Source organism: Sarcophilus harrisii, chromosome 2, assembly GCF_902635505.1.
Source record: "Sarcophilus harrisii chromosome 2, mSarHar1.11, whole genome shotgun sequence".
NCBI classification, from domain to species: domain Eukaryota; kingdom Metazoa; phylum Chordata; class Mammalia; order Dasyuromorphia; family Dasyuridae; genus Sarcophilus; species Sarcophilus harrisii.
Window position 1 is genome coordinate 477,169,037 of NC_045427.1, and position 19,711 is coordinate 477,188,747.

At 38.6% G+C, this 19,711-nt stretch overlaps 1 protein-coding gene across 2 annotated transcripts in view; it reads right to left on the reverse strand.

Moving 5' to 3' along the window:
* The window catches only part of COL27A1 (collagen type XXVII alpha 1 chain), a 241,862-nt gene that overhangs the window by 164,823 nt on the left and 57,328 nt on the right, over nt 1-19,711 (reverse strand). For both annotated transcript variants that reach the window (XM_031954623.1, XM_023494250.2), the window contains exons 8-9: nt 10,066-10,110; nt 9,099-9,152 (exon numbers count right to left, since the gene is read on the reverse strand). In XM_031954623.1, coding sequence (XP_031810483.1) covers nt 9,099-9,152; nt 10,066-10,110 — 99 coding nt within the window. The remainder of the gene's footprint in view (nt 1-9,098; nt 9,153-10,065; nt 10,111-19,711) is intronic.

Genomic DNA, 19,711 nt, shown 5'->3' on the forward strand with positions numbered 1-19,711 from the left:
GGCTTGATCCCCACTCCTCTCTAAGCCCCAGTCTAAACAGAAGCAAGCCTTGAATCTTTCCATGAACCCACTCAACCCATCTTCTGAAGTTGTTGCCAGTTTATAGCTCAGCCCTGCTCACAAACTCCTCCCATAAGAGGAGATCCAGAAGTTGGTTTTACGAATAAAAAACACGTGGGACAATGTAGTATTTCAGGCATGAACTCCCGAAGGAGTTTTTTTGCATCTGGGATATCTCCGGTTCCTTTCTTCAAAGCACTTGGTTTTGCTTTGATAAGAGAAACAGGAGCCTGGTCTTGTGTGAAGGGCCTCATATTTTCTTGTTAAGTCAAAGCTGGGGGGGCGGGGTCTATGCTAATTAACAGTGTAGTTAGACCTGGGAGGGACCTTAGAAGTCATCTATTTTAACTCTCCTCTTTTTCTGTAATTTTAGGGAGGAAGGGAGGGAGGAAAAGAGGCAGGGAGGGAGGAAGAAAAAAGAAGGAAAAGGAAGGAAGGAAAAGGAAGGAAGGAAAAGGAAGGAAGGAAAAGGAAGGAAGGAAAAGGAAGGAAGGAAAAGGAAGGAAGGAAAAGGAAGGAAAGGAAGGAAGGAAGGGAAGGAAGGAAGGGAAGGAAGGAAGGGAAGGAAAGGAAGGGAAGGAAGGGAAGGGAAGGAGGGAAGGGAAGGAGGGAAGGGAAGGAGGGAAGGGAAGGAAGGGAAGGAAGGAAGGGAAGGCAGGAAAGGCAGGAAAGGCAGGAAAGGCAGGAAGGAAGGCAGGAAAGGCAGGAAGAGAGGGAGGGAGGGAGGGAAACTTTTATGAGTACTATGCATTATCAAACAAATAAACTTCCCGTATTGGCCATATCCAAAAAAATAGTTGTCTCAACCAGTATCCTTTATATCAGGAGTTAAGTAGCATGTTTGATCAAGTAAAGCTGCCCCTCCTTTTGTGTTCTGTAATCTTTGATTTACAAGGGAAGAAACTGTCCAACATCTTGGTTCATCTCAATCCTACTAAAGGACTTAGGTGGAAGGGAAGATCATGAATGATCTGAGGCAATCCAGTATTGGCCACAGAATACTGGGAGACTTTGCCATTGATTCACTGTAATTACTGTATTACCGATAGGTAATGTCTCTTTCTGGGCTTTAACTCTGGACCCAGCAGTTAAAGGGTCAGACTATCAAGAACTCTTTTATTTATTTATTTATGTTTGTTTATTTATTTATTTATTTATTTATTTATTTATTTATGCTGAGGTAATTGGGATTAAGAGACTTGCCCAGGGTCACACAGCTAGGAAGTGTTAAGTATCTGAGGCCACATTTGAACTTAGGTCCTCCTGACTTCAAGTTTGGTGCTCTATTCACTTCACCACTTAGCTGCCCTGACTATCAAGAACTCTTAACATAGGTCCATGAATTTTTTTTTAAATCTTGATAATTATTTTAAAATAATTGTTTTCCTTTACAATCCTGTGAGTTTTGTTTTATTGCATTTAAAAAAAAAAACATTATTTTGAGAAGGAGACTGACACACACACACAAATTAAGAACCCTTGGGTTGCACAGTGGTCATGCATTCATTCAGTCCATTAACAAGCATTTACTAAACACTTCCTATATGCCAGGTATTATCCTGAATATCCAAAAAAATGCAAAAACATAATCTTCTTCTCAAGGAACTCACATTCTTTTTTTTTTTTTTTTTTTTTTAGGAATTCACATTCTAATGGAGGCCACGGGTGAGATGATAACCAAACAACAATGATATATACAGTATAAATAGAAGGTAAAGTCAGACTCTAGCTCCTAACATCTCTCAGGATACACTGATACACTGGGTACTGGGTTCTAAGGTTCCTGCCTTAGACTAAGTGGGAAGAGGAACAATAAAGGTAATAGGATTACTGCTTGATGACATGATGACAGCAGACAATAGAGGGAAAGCCATGCTGCTTTGGTTTTCTCTGCCAAAGAATAAGGTAAAGGACAGAGGAAGAAAAAGGCTAAAAGAGAGTTGAAAGACCATATAAATAAGAAAATAGAAGTAGAGCACCACGCTGCCCTGAAAGAATTCATGCCCAGATGAACTGACATAGAAGGATATTGAGAAAAATGGCAGACATGGTTGCTGCGTCATGGTGAGTGACATTTGAACAATTGTAGGAAATGGAAGAGGTATCAAAGAAGTCGAAAAGGATAAATTTTGTGCCAATTTTCAAAAAATAGAAAAGAATGAAGTCTGAAATTTCATAGAGGCCTATGAAATTGATTTCATTCTTAGCAAAATTCTTGAAATGATTATTAAGAAATGACTAGTGACATTTAGAAAAAAATCAAAGAATCATCAAAATTTCATCAAATAAATATTGGAGAGGATGTGGGAAAACTGGGACACTAATATATTGTTGGTGGAGTTATGATCTGATCCAACTCTTCTGGAGAGAAATATGAAACTATGACCAAAGGGCTATCAAATTGTTCATACCCTTTGATCCAGCAGTGTTTCTTCTGTGCCTATATCCCAAAGAGATCTTAAAGGAGGGAAGGGGAGCCACATGTGCAAAAATGTTTGTGACAGCTCTCTTTGTAGTGGCAAGAAACTGGAAACTGAATGGATGCCCATCAGTTGGAGAATGGTTGGATAGTTGTGGTATATGAATATTATGGAATATTATTGTTCTGTAAGAAATGACCAGCAGGAGAATTCAAAGAGGCCTGGAGAGACCTACATGAACTAATGCTAAGTGTAGGAATAGAACCAAAAGAACATTGTACATAGCAACCAGATTATGTGATGATCAATTCTGATGAATGTGGCTCTTTTCAACAATAGACTTGCGATGAAGAGAGCCATCTGCATCCAAAGAGAGGACTATAGGGATTGAATATAGATCACAGCATAGTATTTTTATCTTTTTGTTGTTGCTTGCTTGCTTCTTCTTTCTTTCTCATTTTTCTTTTTTGATCTGATTTTTCTTGTGCAGCATGATAATTGTGGAAACATGTATAGAAGAACTGCACATGTTTAACCTAAATTAGATTACTTGCTGTCTATGGGAAGAGGTGGGGGAATGGAGGGAGAAGAATTTAGAACAGAAGGTTTTGCAAGGTTGAATGCTGAAAACTATCTTTTGTGTGTATTTTGAAAATAAAAAGCTATTATTAGAATTAAAAAAAAAACTTCAAGAACAAGTCATGTCAGGCTAACCTTTTAAAAAAATTTTTGGACAAGTAATAGATCAGAGGACTTCTACTTATGTGGTTGACTTGGATTCTAACAAGGCATTTGCTTAGGTATTTCATGCTATTCCTGTAGAAAACATGGAAAGATGTGGACTAGATAGTGGTACAATGAAATAGATTTGGAACTGGTTGAATGATTGGACTCAACTGTCATTAATGTCAGGTTGGCAAGAAGTTTACAGTAGAATGGTTCCAGGATTGATACTTGGGCCCATGTTGTTAATAACATGGATAAAGGTATAAAAGTCAAGCTGAAGTTCTTTGTATAGTGGTAAAGATTCAAACATTGAGGGGATGCCATAAACTTGATGAGTGCAACAAGTGGGGAATAGCTGAGTAAAGTTACAGTATATCCAAGTGATGGAATGTTATTATGCTATAGGAAATAATGAAAAGGATGATTTCAGAGAAATCTGGGAAAAACTTGTATGAAATGATGCTGGGTGAAGCTGCATGAATAGTAGAATAATTTATAGAATAACAATAATAGCTTTGAAAATCTTGGGAACTCCGATAAACCCAATAACCAACCACAATTCCAAAAGGCTTTTAACAAAATATGCTACCTACCTCCTGATAGAGAACGGACAGACTCAAGATTGTAGGTTGACAATTTTGGGGACAAGGCTAACATGGAAATTTGTTTTTTGGCTATCCATGTTTGCAACAGGACTTTGCACATTTCATTTCCAATAGGAAGAATGGGAGGGAGAAGAAGAAGAGAAAATGGATTCTCATTTATTATAAAGGAGATTTTATTTTTAAAAAGTCAAGTTTAATAAATTTCAAAATTACATGAAATTTAAAGGAATTAGTAACATACCAGGATCTAAAAGGATTTTTTTTTGACAAAATAGAACATGGGAGCTAAACCTAAAAAAGATTAAATTTAACCTTGATAAGAGTCAAATCTTATACCTAGATCCAAAAAAATGACTTCACAAATACAAGAAAAAATGTTCAAATAGCAGTTTGAAAAAAACCTAAGGGTTTTACTGGTTTGCAACTCGATATGAGTCTATAGTATGATATAATAAAAAGCCAAAGTGATCTCAAGAAAGGTACAGTTCCAGGAATAAAGGGTTGATAGTCCTGCTTTTCTCTACCTTGCTTAGAGCCCATCTAATTTAGCATGGGCATTGACAACCTAGAAAATTTAATTAATCTCAATTACCCTAGAAAGGGTAATCTACATGTTGAAAGATCTTGAGTCCTTTTCATATAAGCATTGATTGAAGGAAGTAAGGCTATTTAGGTAAGAGAAGAGCCAATTTGGAGGAACTGGGGGTGAGAGAGGAATAGAATATAATTGTTTTCAAGTCTCTGAAGATCTGTTCTATGGAGGTGGAGCAGCCAGGATGGTAGAATAAAGGCAGGGAGTTGCAGAGCTCAACCCCAAATTACTCCAAATTTCTTTAAATAATGACTCTAAATAAATTTTAGAGTATCAGAACACAGAAAAGGACGGAGTCAAACATTTTCCATCTGGACAACTTAGAAGACCAGCAGGAAAGGTTAGTGGGAGTCCAATGTGCAGTTCTAGTGTAGGCTGTGCCAGCACAGCCCTGAATCCAGTCCCAGTCTCAGAAGTAGTGCCAGCAAAGCAGGAATGGGCCTTGGGCCTCTGAATCAGGGGTAGTACTAAACCTCTCAGTCCAGAGACAGCAAAGACAAGTTGAAAGATTAGAAGGAAAAGTTTGTCAGTAGGATGAGAGGACCTTGGGAAACCAATGAAGAGGTGGCAGCTTCCAGAGGCCCCAGACGACAGGAATTCTTTTTATTAGAACTGAGGAATGACTCTGTTGCTTTAGACATCAGATCTTATAGCCACAGTGGAGAGGGACACTCCTAATAGTTCCAAGGCAGAAAAGAGTACTTATGTTCAGGTCCCTAAAAGGATCTCTGAAAACAGCTTGGGACAATGCACTCTCCACCCTAGAAACTGAAAAATTACTTTAATAGAGTTAAAACCCAAGTAACAGACTGGAAAAATGAGCAGACAACAGAAAAAGATTCTGATCATAGAAAGTTACTATGGTAACAGAAAGATCAAAACACGCATTCAGAAAAAGATAACAAAATAAAAACATAGAAAAAAATGTGGAATATCTCATTGGAAAAACAACTTACCTGGAAAATAGATCCAGGAGAAATAATTTAAAAGTTATTGATCTATCTGAAAACCATAATCCAAAAAGAGCCTAAACATTATTTTCAAGAAATTATCAAGGAAAATTGTGCTGATATTCTAGAACCTGAGGATGAAATAAAAATTGAAAGAATCCACTGAACTCTTCTTGAAAGAAATCCCAAGATGAAAACTCTTAGAAATATTATAGTCAAAATCCTGAACTCTCAGATCAAGGAAAAAATATTGTAATAATTCAGAAAGAAACAATTCAAGTATAGTGGAGCCACAGTCAGTATAATACAAAATTTAGAAGTTTGTACATTAAAGGATCAGAGGGTTTGGAATATGACATTCCAGAGAACAGTGGAGCTAGGATTACAACCAAGAATCACTTACCCAGAGAAATAGAGTATAATCCTTCAGGGGGAAAGATGGACATTCAAAGAAATAGAGGACTTTTGTGATAAAAGACCAGAATTGAATAGAAAATCTGATTTTCTCATTTCTAATGGAGCAGTAATGAACTGAACTAGCTATGCCCAGAAAAAGAACTCTGGGAGATGACTAAAAACCATTACATTGAATTCCCAATCCCTATATTTATGCACACCTGCATTTTTGATTTCCTTCACAAGCTAATTGTACAATATTTCAGAGTCTGATTCTTTTTGTACAGCAAAATAACGTTTTGGTCATGTATACTTATTGTGTATCTAAGTTATATTTTAATATATTTAACATCTACTGGTCATCCTGCCATCTAGGGGAGGGGGTGGGGGGGTAAGAGGTGAAAAATTGGAACAAGAGGTTTGGCAATTGTTAATGCTGTAAAGTTACCCATGTATATATCCTGTAAATAAAAGGCTATTAAATAAAAAAAAAATCTGATTTTCAAATATAGGACTCAGGAGAAGGATAAGGAGGTAATCAGAAAAGGGATAGCATAAGGGATATCATATTTAAGGTTTGTCTGTTTATATTCCTATATAAGAGGATGATACTTGTAACTCATTAGAACTTTATCATTATTATGGTACTTAGAGTGTAGATAGAGAGAATAGGTGTGAATCAAATATGAAGGGAAAATATCTAAAAAGTAAAATTAAAGGGTGAGAAAGGAAGGTACTAGGAGAATAGGAAAGGGAGAGGTAGAATAGTATAAATTATCTGCCATTAAAAAAGCAAGAAAAATCTTTTACAGTGGAGGGGAAGAGGGAAAGGGGAGGGGAAGTGAATGAATCTTACTCTCATCAGAATTGGCTCAAAGAGAAAATAACATACACACTCAATGTGGGTACAGAAATTTATCTTTTTATCTTACCCTGCAAGAAAGTAGGAAGAGAAGGGAACACAGAAAGATGAGAGGGTGATATAAGAAAAGGCATATTGGGGGAGGGGGTAATCAGTAGCAAACACTTTTGAGAAGGATGAGGGTGAAAGATGAGAGAGAGAGAGAGAATAGAATAAATGGGGGAAGGGGGCAATATAGTTAGCAATAGAAACTGGGAAAAGATTTCGAAGCAAGTTTCTCTGACGAAGGCCTCATTTCTCAAATGTATATAGGGAACTGAGTCAAATTTATAAGGAAAAATAAATAAGAACAGTTCCCCAATTGAGAAATAATCAAAAGATATGAACTATACCCAAAAGGCTATAAAATGATGCATATCCTTTCACTTAACAATATCATTACTAGGCATAAATATCAAAAGAGATTTTTTTTTAAAGAAAAAGGACCTATATGTACAAAAATATTTATAGCAGCTCTCTTCTCAGGGCAAAGAATTGGTAACTGAGGGAGATGCCCGTCAATTGAGGAATGACTGAATAAACTGTTGTATGTTATTATAATGGAATATTATTGTTCTATGAGAAATGATGAGTAGATTCTCTCAGAAAAACCTGAAAAGTCCTCCATGAACTCAAGCAAAGTGAAATGTAGTGTGTACAAACTAAGCAATATTGTGAAATGATCGGCTGTGAATAACTTTGCTATTCTCAGCAGTACAATAATCCACTACTCTGAAGGATTTATGATGAAAAATGCGATCCATACACAGAGAAAGAACTGATTATGTCTGAATACAGACTGAAGCATACTCTTTTTATAAACTTTATTTTTCTTGAGGGTTTTTTTCTTTTTGGAGGAGTGAGCAGATCTATCTTTTCTTTTCTTTTATGGAAATGTTTTGCACAACTTCGTAAGAGAGGACAGAATTTGGAACTCAACATTTAAAAAAAATGTAAAAAAAAATTTACATTTAACTGGGAAAAAATAAAAATATTAAGTAGAAAAAAGTTTGGTTCTATGGACAAAGAATTAAACTTGTTCAATATGGCCCCAAAGAAAAGAATCAGAAACCATGGATGAAAGTTGTGAGAGGCAAATTTATTAAGTACCTAGGGTCACACAAATAGTAAGTGTGTGAGGTGGGATTTAAACTCATATTGACTTCAGGATCAGTGCTCTATTCACTATGCCACCTAGCTGCCCCCTAGTTTATTTCTCTTATCAAGAACAGAACCCTCTAACAATTTGAATTGTCCAAAAGGGGAATAGACTGATTTGAGGAAAATGGTTTCTCCTTTTCCAAGGCAATTTGGGCAAAGGTTGGATGACCACTTGTCAGATGTGTTGTAATGAGGATCCTTTTTCAAATATGAATTGGACTAGATGGTATCCAAAGCCCCTACTTATCCTAAAATCTGTGATTCTGTGTTTCTGATATCTATGTTCAAGAGTCTTATCCAACTCTAGTCAATAGCCTAACATTCCACATCACAAGATTCCTTCCAACTTTGACATTCTATGTTGTAGGTATTAAAGAAGACCTAGATGAATAGAACTGAAATGATTTTGATCCCCTGGGACTCCCAAGGATTGACAGAGATTCTCAGTCATGTAAGTCCAAACCTGGGGGCTTTGGGGATTTGAATTAGAACTCTCTGCCAGTTCTATTAGCGTTATTAAGAATAAGCCCTATGCCCATGTGTGGTTGTCAGGACCAAAATTCCTAAGTGATCATTCCCTGAAGGTGAATTCAGGACCTTTTCTTGCCTCATTTTCCTGCTAGGCAGCATATGAATACTGCCCTTACCTTCTGAATTAACTTTTGCATTGCAAGAAGAAAAGCATGGAACTCAAGGAGTCCTGAAAATGACTCCTTGGATGGGGGTGGCCAAAGAGCTTTGAGAAGGTAGTACATGGTCAGAAAAGGCCAGAGGGATGCTCCAAAGCACTCAAGGATAAGACACAGACTTCCTGTCATGAAATGAAAGCTGACCACTAGAACAGGGGAATACAGACAGTGCCACTATCAGAGGGGAAGCAAGAGGCCCAGATCTTCATGGTCATTATAGGTCACTGATTCTCCCTTACTTGACCTGGCAGACTATTTGATGTACAAATAAATATTCAACTATCTTCTGACTTATTATTGATATGGAGACAATCTGGGAGAGAATATACTATAATTTAGGAGTTATTTATATCTAAGATGAAATCCCTGGAACAGTGGAATTCCTCAGAGCTTGGGGCCATTCTATATTCCTCTCTTTTCAATCACCAGCTGCTATGATTGTGACCCAAAGCCCTTCCCAGTGACTAGGATCTAATATTATACCCAAAGATATTTGCCCATTTCCATCCACTTTCCATCAGCACTATTTCCCACTCCCACCCTCCCCTCTGACAGAAATACAGCTCCTTGAGAGTCTTGGAGAAGACATTTACTGCACCTGCCTGCCAGGATAACCTTTGGCTCCCAGACTCCCTTCTGGTCCTGGCTCTCCCTGTAAAGGAATGGAGACAAGAGTGAGTTCTTCTATATTTCAAAAGAGGAAAGAAGGGATAACTTAAACTAAACCCATGGCACTCAAAGTCATTAAGCTTGGGGGCAGAAAATGAGTTGGGGGGAAGAAGCATCTCAGTTATAATGGACAAAGGGAAAGCAAAAAGAACAAAAACAAAGGAAGGAAAATGAGATGGAAAAAGAGGAAGGGGAAGACCTCTTCTACACCTTTCATAACCCCTCCCCCTCCAATCATGTCCCAAGGAAACCGGCTCAACCAGCTCTTCATACAAAGCCCCCTGGCCCTGAAAACAGAGTAAAGTAAAGGTGTCATTCCCTCTCTGGCATATGGAACTGTTTTCCTTGGGTCAATCCTGCCAAGATTCTGGCAAACTAGATGGATGCATGTATAATATCCTTTAGCATCGAACAGAACAGCCCAACTATTCATGGATTTTACTGCAAACATCAGGCCTATCCAAACACTCCATGAGGGAATTAGTGCCTCTTTCAGTAAGATGTGGTTAACAAGGAAGGTGGGGGGAGGCCCAGTGGCAAATTTAGTGCAAAGAAAGGATGAGCAAGAAGGCAAGAGCTTCCTTATTTCCCTGCTGGCCCAGAGGAAATGGGGCTCAGTGCCCAGGGGCTGGAGGAAAGGGCAGCTAGGGAGCTGGAAGGATGGGGGAGACTCACTGGCAGCCCATGCATGCAGGATAGGCTGGGGGAAGACAGTGTGCTCTGTGCCTATGAATGTCAATAAAAGTATAAATCAGAAGACATGGACAGGAAGGGAGATCTTAGGGAGCCAAACTATAGCTACAGAGAAAATCAGTTAGGTTGTAGCTGGCTAGAGTTGGACTAGAACTCCCCACTGAGGCCTTGTGGCAAGCCATAGGGCCAGGACACTCACTTACCTGGTCTCCAGGATGCCCAGGTGGTCCAGGATAGCCTTTCAGCCCCTGTAAAGGAGAAAAGTCCAGCGCCAAGTTAGAAAAAAAATTTAAGAGACTCCTATTTGGGGGTGAGGGAGTAAGACAGCTACAACAACCCAACTATTCACATGGGCCAGAAGCCATAGCTTCTGACTCAGAAAGGTATTTGTGTGTTTGTGGCTAAAATTAACCATTACATTTCCATGGTCTTATCACTAACTTTTTTAAAACTTGGATTTGGATATCCAATGGTTATAGGAACCCCCCTAGACCAGTTCAGAGGGGTACCTGCTTTATCACCTCAGGTATTGAGAGGTTATGGGACTTGCCCAGGGTCACACAGTAGTCATGAAAGGCGACTAGAGCCCTGGTCTTCCCAACTCTGTGCTAGGATGACATGACTTTGCCAGAAATAAAATATGACACCAGTGTAGCCAAAGATCTCCCCTTTGGATAGCTTTCTGGGTCTTGAGAATCTTAAATAGTTTGCAGTTGTAAAGTACTTTAAATTTTTGTAGAAGGTTTTAAAGTTTGTGGCCACTCTCCTTCCCAAAAGATGTAACCCACTACTATCTCCTCCATCTTCTTGAAAGAGACAGTCTCCACTTTACAAAATTGCAATCAAAAGAACTTTATAGATTTACATGAGGTCCTATTCAACAACAGAACCTGATGTGGAATTCAGGTATCCACATTCTTCATTTGGTACTCTATTCAAAAAATTATGCAGTCTCATCAAAGAATCTCAAAATTGGGAGTATCCCAAGTGACAGGCTAGTGTAAGCCCTAGCTGAAAAGGAGTCTAATTCACACTTCTGAAGCAGTCATCCAGGTTTCAATGCCTCCCAAGGTGGGCTACTCTATTTCTGCAGAGACCCAATTATTAGGAAACTTTACTTTGCAGGGAACCTAAATGTGGCTCTCTTCAACCTCTATCTATGTCTTCTAATTCTGTCCTCTGAGGCCAAACTGAATAGATCTGGTCCCTTTCCTACTTAATATCCTTCAAATACTTGAATCCTCAAACCTTATTCCATATAAGCATCAAGGAAGTACAAGGAATAGAGTAATAAACTTGGAAATGGCAAAACCTGAGAAATGCTCTCTCAAATGCTTACCATGTGATTCTGGTGAGTTATTTAATCCCTCTCTGCCTCAGTTTTCTCATCAGAAACTAAGAAGGTTGGGCCCCTACCAGTTCTAAATCTATAATCCAATGACCACTTTTTTTTCTAAAGTTAAACATACCATAATTCTTATAACTTATTCTCATGTATCAGGGTCTTAAGCTTCTCAGTATCCTTCCTAAAATGTGAAGCCCAGAAATGTACAGAATATCTTCAATATGGTCTGACCCAAATTAAACTACTCCATTAGAATCATTTCTCTCATCCAGGATTCTGTGTATCTCAATGTAGCCTAAAATAATATCATGAATATTGAGATGAGGGGAAGGTGTCACTGTCATTTACACTTTTGGATCATAATAAGGATGCAATCCACTAAAGACCCAGTCTGGCCATATCTCCCCTATCTGTACCTGTATGGTTTATTGTTTGAACTCAAGTATTATCTCTATTAAATCTCATTTCATTAGATTTAGTCCTTTCTGCCCATTGGAATATTTTGACTCTTGACTCTGTCTTTGATTTCTCTTTTCTCTTCTGCTCTCAATGAGCTTTGCTAGCTTTGGCTACAGCTGGAGATGCCATAAAACAGTATTATGAATATGACATTCCAAAATCCCCTGGATCTTTACACATAAACGTCAGGTCAGTGGATGCATCTTCAACAAATAATAACTAAAAGATCCTCTTGGGAACAAAGTATATGAGCTCTAATGCAAGGAAGCTGTACTATCTACTTGGGCTCTTCAAAGGCCTTTTCTGCTTTCCTCCTGAATCTTATTTTCTGATAGCCTGGATCTTTCTGATTCACATAGAAGAGAATGCCAGACCACTGAGTTTCAATGGGCAAGTTTCACTGGTGTGAGATTGTGCCCTTGAAGACAATGAAGGCAAGTTGGGGTTGAGAAGATTGACACAGAGGGAACAGTTAGGATATAACACAAGGAAACACATGATTAAAAATCAAAATGATGTTATAATGCCATAAGAATTTCAAGGAGGAAGAGAGGAATTGGCTTGAAGAAGTCAGGACTTCACAGGACCCTTCACAGAAGGGTCAGGACTTGATTTGGACACTAATGAAAATAGAAGATTTGGAAAAGTAGAAAGAAGAAAGGTAGGGTGTTACAAGAAGGAATGGACTAAGCAATGGCTTTGAGTTTGGGGGACATTGAAGAAATTAATTTGGCTGCAACAGAGTTCCCGTGAAGAAATAATGGAAGATGAGATAGAAGAGGATCTTGAAGTCCAAATTGAGGATTTTGAACTCAAAGTCCTTGGCGTTGGCCAATGAGACTATCTCTTTCTTCAACCCCACCACCTCAGGCCTCCCATCTTCCCTTCTTCCATCCATGTCTTGTCTCATGAGTCTCAGAGCAAAGAAGACAATTCTTGGTTCTCTTTGTGTATGCAGGAGGTGGTGACAAGAACCAGGACCTGCTACAGTTGGAGAACCTTCCTGCCAGCTTCAATTTTCCGAACACCTCCAAATAGAGCTCCCTGAAAAAACCATAACTTGGCCCAAGTCAATAAGTTCTCTTCATCCCTCTGGCCTGAATGAGACATTCTGTCTGGAGGAAAGCAGAAAGCAGTGACCTAAGGGATGGGGTGTTGGCTGGTGGAGAAGATGGAGAAGGAGGAGGCAGCAGCATCCTGTTCTCTCTGGCACCAGGCGTGCTTGGATGCAAAGTCCCTGTGTCCTGCAGTGACGCCCACCCAACCTGTCACCAGTGTCCTGGACAACCAGCTACTCGAACGCCACTGCTTTGAGGACAGCAGTGGGATCCAAGCCACAGCCTATATTCACTTTCCAAATAAAACTCCAAAGAAGCAGCCTGAAATGGAAATAATAATACCTAATAACCTTACAGAGTTGTAGTAAGGAGATTGCTTTGTAAATCTTAGCACACTATATAAATGAGTTATTATTATCATTAATAGTGGAAAGAGCAATGCACCATGAGTTGGGAGGCCAAGAATCCTGCCAAAAACTCAATGTGTGGCCCTGAGCAATTCAGCCCCCTTTTTAGCTCCTCTTCTACAAAATGAAGGGGATCAAGAGTAGACTTTCAAAATTCCATTCTGGTCCTATTATTTTATGGTTCTAAGAATCTTTTTGGCTCTTAGATAAGTCAAGAATCTATGTATTCAGTAAGAAACAGGTAAAATGTGACTTTTTTTTTTTTTAAAGGATCAATTAGAATCAGCAAACTTCAGTATAGAAAGAACCTAGAAAGGGCATCCCACTTGCTTCAGGGAAGAATAACATGGGAAAATTATAGAATCTTAGAATTCAAAGGAACTTCAAGACGTTAGAATCATAGATTTGCTAGGCAGCTAGGCATCATAGTGGATAAAATTCTTGGGCTTGCATTCAGAAGACCAGCTACTTACTGGCTGTGTGAATCTGGGAAAGTCACTTAACCCTTGCCCACTTCAGTTTCCTCATCTGTAAAATGGGGATAAAAATAGTACTATTTATCCCCCAAGATTGCTGTGAGATTAAAATGAGCCATTTTTTATAAAGAGCAAATGAGGCAGTCAGATGGGGCAGTGGATATAGCATAATCCCTAAAGTCAGGAGGATCTGAGTTCAAATCTGTCTCAGACACTTAACACTTTCTAGCTATGTGAACCTGGGCAAGTCCCTTGGCCCCAATTGCCTTGCCAAAAAACCACCCCAAAACCAGAACAAACAAGAATAAAAAAAACCCACATTAAAAACCCTCCAGTAAACAAAGTGCTTTGTAAGTCTTAAAGTACTATATAAATACTAATCATTATTAGATTTCATGTTGGAAAGGACTGTTTGAATCATTTTACAGATAAAGAAACTGAGGTCTAGAAAGGAAAACAGCTTTACCAAATAATGAAAGGGGAGAAATAGGATATAAAGCAGGTTCTCTGCTCCTCCTCCCCCTTCATCCCAGGGTAGTATTCTCTTCCACTCTACAAATGCTTCTTGGCACCAGATTATTTAGTCTAATTTTTCACCCAATTATTCTCCTTACAGGATTTTCAGCAATCTCATCCAGTCTTTTGTTGAATACTTGGCTTTGTGACTGCGAGTGATTGAGATCTCATTGCCTCATTGAACAGCTCATTCTGGTGACCTATATACATCCCTTTTAGTCTTGGAAACCCAACTAGAAGCAGTTCACTCTGGTGTTTTTGGACAAGAAAATTAAGTTTCATAAAGATGACTCCTCCCTAAGAACAATGTCATTCCAAAAGGAATGCAAACAGGGATAAGTGAGTGAATATTTAATTTGGAGTCCTGAGACCTGAGTTTAAATCTTTAGCCTGACACTGATCACCTATCATTTGAGTAAATAACTTCACTTCTCTGGTCTTACTCTTCCCATCTATAAAATGACATAACTGGACCTAATGACTTCTAAAATCCCCTTTCCAATCTGTGATCCTTTGATTGTCCTAAGGTGCCTCCAACCAGATGCAATTAATCAGCCAATCATCAATTATTAAATGCATATGATATTCCAGGGACAGTTAGGTGGCACAGTAGATAGAGTGCAGGCCCTGAAATCAGGAAGACTATTTCCCTCAGTGCAAATCCAGCCTCAGACACTTACTAGCTATGTGATCCTGGACAAATTATTTAACTCTCTTTACCTCAGTTTCCTCACCTATAAAATGAACTGAAGAAGGAAATAAACTGCTCCAGTATCTTTGTCAAGAAAAATGGGGTCATGAAGAACTGGACAGAACTGAACAACTGATCAACAGTAAATGGTGCTCTAGGTACCATGATGGATTCTCAGGATACAATTATAATAAATGAAACAATCACTATTCACAAAGAGCTTACATTTGAATGGGAAAGACAATAAGATCATATATAAAATATAAAAAGAACAAATGCAAATAAATCCAAAGTGATTAAACACAAGACAGCTTAAAAGGGAGAGCAGTGCGCAGTGCAGGAGATCAGAGAAAGGTTTCATGAAGAAGACGCTACTTGGGATTTTCGTCTTCCAAGCAAGTAAGGCAGAGTTAATGGGAGAAGGAATTCCAGGCATGAGGGACAGTCAGTGCAAAGAAGATCATCTTTTTTGATAAGAGGAGATGGGAATATTATAGAATGACCTTTGTGAATAATAGAGGCCAGTCTCACTGAATGGCAGAGTATAGGAAGGGAAATAATGCCCAATAAGCCAGAGAAGGCTGTGTCTAATTCTGGGCACCATTTTTTGTTTACAATGGATATTGAAAATCCATAGCAATCCAAGGGGAGAGATCACAATGGGGAAGGGTTTGGAAAAGATCTCATTTAAAATCTAAATGAGCTGAGATATGTAGCTCAGAAAAGAAAAAAAAACATGAGAAGATGAGATCATTATTTCCTAATATTTTAATACTTGTTCTATGTAGCTCCAAAGGGCAAAATTAAGATCAAGGGAGAAACATCATAGAGAGATTGCTCTGGGAACAATGCAAAAGAGAAATCTCTAACAATAAGAGCCAGATGCCAGGCCAAGAGTCAGAAAGACTCATCTTCCTGAGTTCAAATCCTCTCTCAGACACTTACTAGCTGTGTGACCCTGGACAAAGCATTTAAATCTTTTTGCCTCAGTTTCCTCATCCATTAAATGAGCTAGGGAAGGAAATGGAAAACTATTCCAGAGTCTTTGCCAAGCAAGTCCCAAATGGGGCCAAAAAAGTTGGGAACAATTAAAAATAGCTAAACAATGAGAGAGTTTGAACCCTGATATAGTATGCCCCAGCTATCTGGGTGGTATAACAATGGATAGAATGCTGAGCTTATGGTTAGGAGAAGTCAAGTTCAAATACTTGTTATGCAAATTCAATCTCAGATATTTACTAGCTAATGTGACCCTGATAACTCACTTAACTTCTCTCTGCCTCAGTTTCCTCAGCTGTAAAATACATAAAATATAAAAAAACCTTACTTTCCAAGATTATTGTGAGAAAACAAATAAGGTACTATTTGTAAAGTGTTTAGCACACATAGTAGATACTTTAATGAATGCTTGTTTCTTTCCTTCTGTCCTTAGTGGAGCTTTCAGAGGCTGGATGACTACCTGTCAGGAATGGTTTAGAAGAAATTCTATATTGAATAGAAGCCTAGACTAATAGACCTTCAGCGTTCCTTTTGATTGAGAAGCTGTGTGCTTTCGAACTGATGCTGAGTGAAATGAGCAGAACCAGGAGATCATTATATACTTCAACAACAATATTATATGATGACCAGTTCTGATGGACCTGGCCATCCTCAGCAATGAGATCAACCAAATCATTTCCAATGGAGCAGTAATGAACTGAACCAGCTACGCCCAGAGAAAGAACTCTGGGAGATGACTAAAAACCATTACATTGAATTCTCAATCCCTATATCTATGCCCACCTGCATTTTTGATTTCCTTCACAAGCTAATTGTACAATATTTCAAAGTCTGATTCTTTTTGTACAGCAAAATAACATTTTGGTCATGTATACTTATTGTGTATCTAATTTATATTTTAATGTATTTAACATCTACTGGTCATCCTGCCATCTAGGGGAGGGGGTGGGGGGGTAAGACGTGAAAAATTGGAACAAAAGGTTTGGCAGTTGTTACTGCTGTAAAGTTACCCATGCATATAACCTGTAAATAAAAGGCTATTAAATAAAAATAAAAGAAAAAAAATAAAAGAAAAGAAAAAAAAAGAGAGAAGCTGTGTGCTTCTTATTTGAAGTGAGGGGAGATCTATAATAAGATCACAGAAAATAGGACAAAAAGTGACCTTAAAAGAACATTTGGTGTGTCTCATCCAACCCTCCTCATTTTTACAGGTGAGGAAAGCAAGGAGCAGTCAGTCAGTTGGCCAATAAACATTTAGTAAGTGCTTACTATGTACCAAATGTTGTGCTAAGGACTGAGGATACAAAGAAAAGTAAAACTACAGTCCCTGTCCAAAAGGGGGAGATGATATGCAAACAACTATGTACAAATAAGCCATAAATGGGGTCAACTGGAGATGATAACAGAGGACTGGAGTTCCAGGAGCCAAGGTGGTGGAGTGAGCAGGAAATCAAAATAACTCTCCCATATTAGCCTCCAAAATCCACAAAATAGTGCTCCAAAATAGATCCTGGACCAGCAGAACCAGCAAAAAGGTAGGGTGAAACAATCTGTTAGCCCAAGAAACATAGAAGATCAGCAAGAAAGGTCTGTCTCATTTAGACAAATGGGAAGGAAAGACAGGAAGTGTCAAACCAAGCCAGCAGCAAGTCCCACCTTAGCAAATCAGGAAGAGACACCAATAGTAGGACCTCCCATGTGCCTCAGCATAGCCAGGGGAATGGGCAGATTCCAGTTCCAAAAGCTACCACATGCTTCAGTGTAGCCCTGGGCAAACAGGCAACCCTTAGCTGTCAGATCTCCAGGTGCTTCAGCATAGCCTCAGGTAAACAATTAGCTGCCAACACTACAGATGCCTAAGCAAACAGGCAGCCTCCAGCACCGGGCCTCTGCCATGCTTGAGTCCCAGAAAAAAGAGAGCCATCAGTGGCCAAATCATCCCACGTGTCAGTGTATCCCCAGGGAAACACTCCACCAGCCTCAGCACAGGCATGAGGGTCCCCCATGGGCTTCAGGGCAACATCAGTACAGCACCAGTCAGAGCCTACAGCCAGCCCCTGGCACAGGAAACATGAGACAGCTCTCTTTCCACCTCAGGCTGGATTTTTTTGAAGGCCAAAAGAGATTAGCAAAAAACAACAAAAAAAGAATCTGACCATAGAAAGTTATTATGGTGACAAGGAAGCTCAAGACACAAACTCAGAAGAGGACAACAGTAACAAAATACCTATGGGCGAACTTCCCCCTCACCCCAAATGGGAAGTGGTCTCAAGTCTAGAAAGAATTCATGGAATCCAGAGCTCAAAAAGGAGCTTACATATCATATAAGAGAGGTAGAAGAAAATTTGGAAAAAGAAATGAGTGACACAAGAGACCTATAAAAAAAGAGTCAGCACCTTGGAAAAACAAAACAACTGCTTAAAAAGTAAGAAGAGATGCAAAAAAATCTATTACAGCAGAGGGAAAGATTGGAGGGTGGGTGGTGGGCATCACTTGAACCCTACTTTCAATAAATATTGGCTCAAAGAAGTAATAATCTATTTCTTTTTTCAACTGATTGAATATATTTCACCTGACAGGAAAGAAAAAGAGGAAAAGATTAAATAAAGGGGAATGGCAGGCAGAAACAAAATACTGTCAAAGTGGGAAAGGGTGAAAGGAGAGGACAAACAGGACAAAATGAAGGACAGAGGGAAACACACAGCTCATAATCATTACTATGAGTGTGAATGGGATGAATTCTCCCATAAAACAGAAGCAGATAACAGAGTGGATCAAAAACCAGAATCCTACAATGTTTACAAGAATATTTCTTATTTACAAGAAACACACCTGAAGCAGAGAGATACACAGTGACCAAAAGTAAAGAACTGGAGCCGAATCTACTATGCTTCAGCTAAAATAAAACAAAACAAAATAAAACCAAAAAGACAAGAGCAATGATAATAATTTCAGACAAAGTAAAAGCAAAAATGGACCCAATTAAAATAGATAAGGAAAAAAAATTCATGTTGGTCTGATAGACAATGAAGTAATATCAATATTAAACATATACGCACTACGAGGCATAAAGGAGAAGTTATGTGAGCTACAGGTTTATGAGCAAATAAGAGATAGAGAGCATTACAAAATGTAAAATAGATAATTTTGCTTATGTCAGATTAAAAAGCTTTTGCACAAATAAAACCAGTGCAACCAAGATTAGAAGAAAAGTAAAAATCTGGGAAACAACCTTTATAGCAAGTGCCTCTAATAAAGGCCTTATTTTTAAAATATATGGAGAACCAAATCAAATGTATAAGAATACATAAGTCATTCCCCAATTGATAAATGGTCAAAGGATATGAACAGACAACTTACAGATGAAGAAATCAAAGCTATCTAGAGGCATATGAAGAAGCACTCTAAATCACTTTGATTAGAAAAATGCAAATTAAAACAACTCTGAGGTATTACCACATAACTCTCAGATTGGCTAATATGACAAAAAAAGGAAAATGATAAATGATGGAATTTGAAAAAAATTTTTTTTCAAAAAACAACAAGGAGACCAGTGTTACTAGGTGACAAGATAGGAAGAAAATGGAGTATAAGATATGAAAATAGAATGGTTGGGTGGGAGGAAGAGGATGGTCTAGGTTGTGAAGGGCTTTGAATGTTGTCAGAGGGTTTTATATTTGATCCAAGAGGTGATAGGAGCCCCTTGAAGAATGCCTGCCACATAGTAAACACTTGATAAATTCTTGTTGATTTGACTTGAGTTAACCAAGATGACTATTTGACAGGTTGAAAGTAGTGGAATCTGAAGCCAGGTGTTCTGATTCAAAATCCAATGTTCTTTGCCAGACCTAGTTTAGGCACGTTGGGTTATCCTGCCTAGAACCCTACCTCACACAGA